The sequence below is a fragment of the Phaseolus vulgaris genome, chromosome 1 (assembly GCF_000499845.2).
Source record: "Phaseolus vulgaris cultivar G19833 chromosome 1, P. vulgaris v2.0, whole genome shotgun sequence".
NCBI lineage: Eukaryota > Viridiplantae > Streptophyta > Magnoliopsida > Fabales > Fabaceae > Phaseolus > Phaseolus vulgaris.
Window position 1 is genome coordinate 7,333,621 of NC_023759.2, and position 7,741 is coordinate 7,341,361.

Below are 7,741 nucleotides of genomic sequence, written 5' to 3' on the forward strand. Positions count from 1 at the left end.
TTGATTATTGAACAAGAACCATCTAATTCTAGTTTGGAAGTTGCTTCAGAATACTTTAGGTCTGGGGCTGATAAGATTTCCAATGGAAGTGATGCAGTTTATGCAGCAGAAGAATATTTAAGAACCGGAGGATAGAACTAACCCATTGCTTGTTTCTATTACTATGTATGCACTAATATGTGTCATTTCTGATGTTTCTATGGTTGTCACATTTAGGTAAAGACTGGGAAGACCAGCTTGGAGTAGATATCAAGAGTAGATATTTCTGATTTCAAGTCTCCTCTTTTTTCCTACGCATGTGCCTGTGTGTACTTGAGAATCCCTGAACATACATATAACTTTAGGCCCCTTTTAACACCATTTTATAGCATAATTTTTCTAAATGCTTATCATGTTTTTCAGTGTAATGTATTAAATTGCTCATTAAATTAGTAGCAGTGTTAACAAATAGTAGCAGTGTTAATAATGATACTGAAAGTGATGCATGAAGAAATTGTCAATGTACAGTTTAAAGTTAGAAACAGTGATTAGCTTTCCCTTTGCAAATCGCTAATTACGCCAAGCTCTCATTCTATTACGATGAACCGCTTTGCCTGCAACAACTAAATTTATCTACTAAATAACTTTCATTATCGGTTTCGTAGGGTAAAACCTGAATGAAAAAATTGCATCTATTTTTAATCGCCGCGGCCAAATCAGTGATTGAATGTATAAAAATGTTTTCTTATAATTGAATCCCAATTTTATGTTGAATTAACACGGATTGCTCACAAATGGTAATTAATGACATTACATAAGATATTATATATGAACATTAAAACTCATTTTAGTAATTACAGACTCAATCAATTTTGATTGCAATTTCCAAACAACATTCTTTGCAAAAAAACAATTTTCAAATACATGATGATACCAAATGAAAATCACGTTCACTTAAACTTTTTTTATAAAATTACGTTTCAAAATCCATTTCATAAGTACGCATTCAAACATAGCGCATAGTACTCGCCCACTCCTCACAACAGTGACCATAAGCAATTAAGCATGAAATATCAAAAGAACCAGATTAGGCCCTTCCATTAGTTGGATTTAACCAGTCTTATTTTGAACTACACAGATAAACGTAAAAGAACAATTACATCAAATAATAACTTCGCATTCGATCATTTTACCTACGGTTCACCACCAAGCTCCACTCGCAGATTGTCATATGGATATACTTTGGGTGTCTGATACAAAGAAAATAACAGAGAAATCAATCAACATAAGTATTAAATAGCTGCACAAATAGCATTGAATATGAAACATCAAAAGAGAAAAATATCAAAGAAAAGGTAGTGCAAGTAATATTGCAATTGGGATACAAGGAATACAACAATGACAGATGCAAGACAGAAACCTCCATTAGTCTGTAGACCATGACCATGCTCAGCTCTAGCAAACAAACTGTACTTTTCTTTCAACCAAACAGATAACTAATTGATACTAGTTAGAATTTGCAATTACATAGGCCTCTCCATGCTGTTTACTACCTTAATCCTAAATAACTATTATTATCTTAATCATTATTGCAAATTAATAATGATTTTTATTTCAATATTTTATTTTTCTTTTTATCATATTTCATTATGACAAAAATTTCAATATGGATAGTGAAGTTTTATATGGTTTATGTGAGACCATTGAAAAAAATTTCCCAAATAAAAGAATTAAATTTCAACTTGATGAACAACATGATAGATTCAAAAAAAAGCACAAGGATTGTTTGGAAGAAGCATGACAATAGATATCAAGGATAAGAAGCATCTGGTAAAGCATTTAATTAATCCTAATAGTTTCATAAAAAGCATAACAGTTAGGATGACGATTTATTAATGTTAGCTTTTTGTTCGAAATTACAGCTCTTTGGTGAGAAAGGTTAGAGAGGAGAAAGGGTATACTTATGATCTTGTATATTTATCTGATATGGAATTAAATGATGAGTAGATTATTGAAAAGGAAGATCTTTGCCTACCAAATGATGTTTCATGAATGAATATACATGAATCTTTTACTCTTGAAGAGAGGGCTCCAAGCAACAAAAGGAAGAGAGATATTTGTTCAAATTATGAAACCTTTACAATTAATTAAATTAATCATAAATGTTAATAAGGTTTTTGTTTCTTTAATAGGTCCAAGAAATTTAACTACTAAGGTTGATAGAAAGGGAAAATCTACCATAACCGCAAATGATAATGAAATTGAAAATATGGTTGAAGATGTGGAGGAAGGGGAGGAAAATGAGCTGCAAGAGAATGTTATATTAGAGGAAGAAGATGATCTAAGTGATGTTGATCTCGGAGATAATGAATGGAAGCATAAGATTAGGATGTAGGATTTAAATGTAGAAAGTATTTTACATTTTATTGTGTTTTGATTTTGTGGATTGAACGTTTTGACTTGATATTTTGATTTTATGGATTGAACATTTATTCATGTTACTTATTCTTATTTAAAAATATATCATATTTTATTTATTATGTATCTTGAGATTCATAATAAGATTCGATTCAGGATTCAAATCTCGATTCTATAACCATGATTCTAACCTTTGTGCACAAATATGTTTTACAAAAATAAGAGTCCAAAGTTTTTAACAAAACCATTAAATATATCAGAGTCCAATGAAAAAAATGGGGCCAAAGGCATTATTATTTTTTTTAAGTGTTCAATGTATTATTGAACAAAGCACATCCAGTGTAATTCCTCTTCAAATATTAAAATGGACCGTGTTCATATTCATGTTGATGTAACCTTTCTAGATTATGTGGATTCAAAGTTCACACTAACATAGCTTTTCAAACCATAAAATAAATTCCCTTCTTATATGTTTCAATGATCAAATAGCTCTACATTTAATATGAACAAACTTTATGCTTGGATAAGCACAGGAATAGGTTCCCTTAGTCAATTTATCAAGCAAAGACATGCCATTTTTTTGTATTCTCTAAACACATTTTTCTGTCTTATTAAACTGAATCAGGCACAAGAAACAAGGAAGCTATGCACGTTTATTCAATGTTCATTAGAACAAATATATTTTCTCTTTCAATGAACATTTTCCTAAAGTAAAAATACCCAAGTTTCCAATATATCCAGTAATGTTGTTGCCATAAAATTTCGTACAGTCAAAATCTTGACTGGTAGCTACAATACACATTGTTTCATAAGCCTTCTTATTTGATGTGCAAAGTTAAATTGCATAGTGAGTTATCCTATGTAGGACATATTACTATACTGTAGAAAGCTTAGAGGGACTTAGTGAACAAATAATACTTGTGATGACAATCTAAGATAGAGATTGTTGCTGGTGTAGCCTGAAGTGACAGAATATTCGTAACATTGTGAAAATTGTAGATACGTTTGCTGTAAAAGGGATCAGTATGGCTCAGTTGAGTGAACCACTATACAAGTTACATTTGGTTGTTTGTTTTTCTTCCCCCTTGCTTCCTTACCCTTATCAAAAAGCTTTTATAACCATTTCAAATTTATCTATCTTACAAAAGAGGTTTTGAAATAGTTTTATATACACATATTCAACCCTCTCTTTTGTGTCTTTTATTCCATCACAACACTCTACACTATAAGAGCTAGGAGCAACTAGGGTGTGGATGTCATATGCATTTGCCCGGTGTGAGCATCCTTGTTGAAGGATCCTGATTTTTTTTATGCTTTTATTTTTCCTTTCTTTTTTAAGGTTTTGATTTGCAACAACAGTCACTTATCCAGTACTTATTGTGGCATTGCTATATTAAAAATTGTTGGCTATGAATTATCCAACCTTGATTCTGAATCAATCGTGTCTTCTATGAGGAACCTTTAACAGCTTGATGGAAGGTTTGGTTTTGAAACTTGGATTAGACCCATGGCCTTTAAGCCTATGCAATGCTGAAAATGTAAAATTCACAGCTGTTTTGGAATAAAAGCCCCTAATGATGCCACAGGTTAATGTCAAGATTAATGCCCCTAATGATGCCACAGGTTAATGTCAAGATTAATGCCCCTAATGATATACTTTAGTGGAATATCTCTCTTATCTATGTTGACAGTTTCATTCCCATTCATACTGGAGGAGAAACGGATCTTAGGTTTGTATATTGTGCTGGTAAGAGAAATAAAGTTATGAAATGCCGGTGCTAGCTACTTGATTGAGTAATAATCCTGGAATTGATATATCTCTTTTTAACTGATTGACTGTATCAGCTGCAGTCTGTTTCATGCTGAACAACTGGAGTGGTATGGATAAGGAGAAAACGAAGGATTACATATTACGCTGCCAGGGATGTGAACAGTGAACCTAGTGTCTCAAACTGGTAGAGGAATAAGAGAATTATCTCAAGATTGTACTATATTCTGCTCATACATGTTTGTTGAAATGTAAATTAATGAAATTGATACGTTTTTTATTCTTTTCTATTTTTCTAGTCATATGATGGTGCTTTGGATTAGTTCCTGGTGCAGAATCTCATGGTGAGTTGAAATAATCATTTATCTTAATACAAATGTGATTCGATGTTGAGTAAGGCTTGCATCATGTATTGGAATCTTTTCCCTAAAGTTTATATATATTTTATTTATTGTCCATCACATGATAGATTTGTTTGGTATATTTTTTACATTGGTCTTGGTTGGTAGGAGGTTGAAATATAGGGCTTAATACTGTTACTATCTGACTAGGAGATATTTTCCTTTTAGAAGACACTCTTCAGAAGATTTAATGTTGTTTCATGAAATCCCACACATCAAGTATGAAACTTCAAGAGTGTGAACTCTTTACCACTTCGCATGCTTTTCTATCTTCTCCTTTGGTTGGCTGGTCAGATTGGTTTTGACATTTGAATTAAAAGAACACAACAACCAAAAGTGCATCGCCTAAGCGGCAAATGAGAACAATAGCATCCAATTCGGCCAAAACTTAAAACACTTCCAACAGTAACACTGATCAATGTCGACCATGATTAGCTTCATAACATCATTCCTTACAGTAATGTTGTTCACTAAGTCCCTCTAAGCTTTCTACAGTATAGTAATATGTCCTACATAGGATAACTCACAATGCAATTTAACTTTGCACATCAAATAAGAAGGCTTATGAAACAATGTGTATTGTAGCTACCAGTCAAGATTTTGAGTGTAAGAAATTTTTTGACAACAACATTACTGGAAATTTAAAACACTTCCAACAGTAACACTAATCAATGTCGACCATGATTAGCTTCCCTTAAATATTTTATTAAGGAATGCTATAACAGAATTGAAATCAGCAACATCCTAAACGCACAATAAATAGCAAAACAACCAAATCAAAGTCTACACCGAGCATAGATTCAGAGGAATTGTGAAGGATAAAGTTAAAGTAGAAGACTCACAAACGGTATCTTGGAGGCTTTGTCATTCCACACAGCCAACAACCCCAGAGACGCAAAACAGCTCAATCCCCCACACAGCCAGGCCAATGCTTCATACTTGTTTCAAAATTAAAGCAAAATCAATCCCATGCATCAATACTAAAGCAAAATTTCCTTACAAAAATAAGAAATAAAGAAAAAAAAAAACAGATACCTTTCCAACAGTGTCAGCAATACGATCTATACAAGGTTCGGGAAATGGTGTCCCGTTGTCCCACAAAAGTTCCTCATTCATGGGAAGCTAAAAGCCCCAAGTTCAAAAGAGATGTTATTTTTAGGTTTTTATAAAAAAAAAAAAAGCAAAATTCGAATAAGAAAAGCTAAGAGAAATGTACGGGTTTGTCAGGAACATAGTGCTTGCCGACTGGGAGGCCCATGCCGGAGCGGAGGCGGAGAGAGGAAGCAACAGATCGGTAAACGACGCCGTTTCCGCCCAAGATCCTTGATGCTGCGTTTGTCAATCTCCCTGCCATGGTTGATGACTTTTTCCTTTTGAGATTCTTCTTCTTTCTTCTCCTTCTCCCCCCACAACCCAATGTTGCTGTTACTCGCTTGTTATACGACATCGTTTTGAGAATATTCACTTTTACTCTTTTACTCTTTTACTCTTTTACTCTTTTACCCTTCAATGTTTCACCAATTGGGCTTTTCAGATGGGTTGGATCTTCTTTTCTTCGCTTTTGCTGTTTGAAATTAAGATTTTACTTCCTACACTCCCATTTGTTAACCATTCCCACGTCACCAATGCCTTATGGTGGTTGATGGTAGAGGGAGGGGCGGCGTTGGTGATGGGCTTGAAGAGGTTTGGGTTAGGTCTTTAAGGGACTGTTTGTATCTGTTCTCGAATGGGGTTGAAACCAAGAGAACGATTCAAGCTACTCCTCAGTTGGTTGGTTTGCACTTTCTCCCTTCCTTTCTGAACAAACTCCTCCTTCTTCTTTCATCACTTTGCCTCTCGATCTTCGGGAAGTACAGGCTCGGATGGTACCTACAAAAGGCACTCCGATACTCAAGTGAGAATTTGGTATTCGGCAGTCGATGCTCTGAGTACTGTATAATGAGTATAATGACGTACCTGATTCTTGGAATCTATGTCTATTTATATTATTATCTTGGGTCCTTTATTATTGGGTTGGATTAGGGAGTTTGGTCATGCTTAGGAATACATTACTTAGTGTTTGATCGCTAATTAGCCTCATTAATCCAGCTTAGACGTAATGGTCTTTGTGGTCAGCTTGAATCGAGTCTCAATCATGCGGACCCTGCTAGTAGTACAGTATCTAACAACTCATGCATAAAGAGTGGTGAATAAAGGTGAGAAAATAGGCATTTTGGTTCTTTGACGCACTGTAGTGATTTGTAGAGAAAATAGGCATTTTGGTTCTTTGACACACTACAGTGATTCGCAAATAAAATCACTATTGAAATGTGCTTTTACAATATTATCCTTTTCTTTTTCAAACAAAGCATGTCATTGAACAATTTTCATATTTCATGTAGAGAAATGTTTTTTCAAACAAAGCATGCCATTGAACAATTTTCATATTCCATGTAGAGAAATGCAACAAAGATTTCATCAGCCTTTGACTGTCATAAAAGTGGTGGTTGATGAGTGAATGGAATAATAAATAGTGGAATGATGAGTGAATGGAATAATAAATAGTGGAAGGGGAGTGAGGGAGGTGTGGGTTCCAAATGCATTGAGTTGAGGGAGGAGGTGAGTGTGTTATGAAGAGTTTGAACTTGGTGAAGAAATTCTTGGAGGTTGGTGGTGTGTGGTGCAAGTTGGTCATATGGTGGTGTGTGGCTCCGCTAGTGGTGGTCGATGGGTGTGGCTAGCCGTGATGTGTGGTTGGTGGTCGTCATTGGTTAGTGGTGCACGGTGATGATCGTTGGTCAATGGTGCACGTGGACTCACGTACACAAATGAGAACCCATAATTAATGGAGAGTTGTGAAAACTCAGAACTTTTGAAGAATCAGTGTTTCAACAATGGAAACCAGTTCTACACATTCTGATATCCCTCCATAATTTATTTTATTTTTTCATTTTTATTTATATGTATGTATGCATTTATGCTGCGATTTGATTTATGTATATATGAGAAAAAAATAGTTTGACTGAATGAATAATTATTTAGTTTGTTTTTTATATTTATTTTTATCTTTATATATGTATATAAAATATATAATGATAATTAGGTGGTTTGTTTTTGTTGAATAATCATTTGTGACACTCTGATAGCATAGTGATTGCTAATGGTAATTAGGTTTAAAAACATAAATATTTTTTAG

The 7,741-nt window shown here is 34.0% G+C and overlaps 1 protein-coding gene across 1 annotated transcript; it reads right to left on the reverse strand.

Moving 5' to 3' along the window:
• Positions 1–1,038: 1,038 nt before the first annotated feature.
• Positions 1,039–6,028, reverse strand: LOC137813427 (NADH dehydrogenase [ubiquinone] 1 beta subcomplex subunit 8, mitochondrial-like). Its single transcript, XM_068615672.1, has 4 exons — positions 5,783–6,028; positions 5,602–5,688; positions 5,409–5,504; positions 1,039–1,229 (listed from the first exon to the last, which is right to left on the reverse strand). Exons 1-4 carry the CDS (start codon positions 6,011–6,013, stop codon positions 1,173–1,175), a joined length of 471 nt encoding a protein of 156 aa, XP_068471773.1. The 5' UTR covers positions 6,014–6,028; the 3' UTR covers positions 1,039–1,172.
• Positions 6,029–7,741: the final 1,713 nt, after the last annotated feature.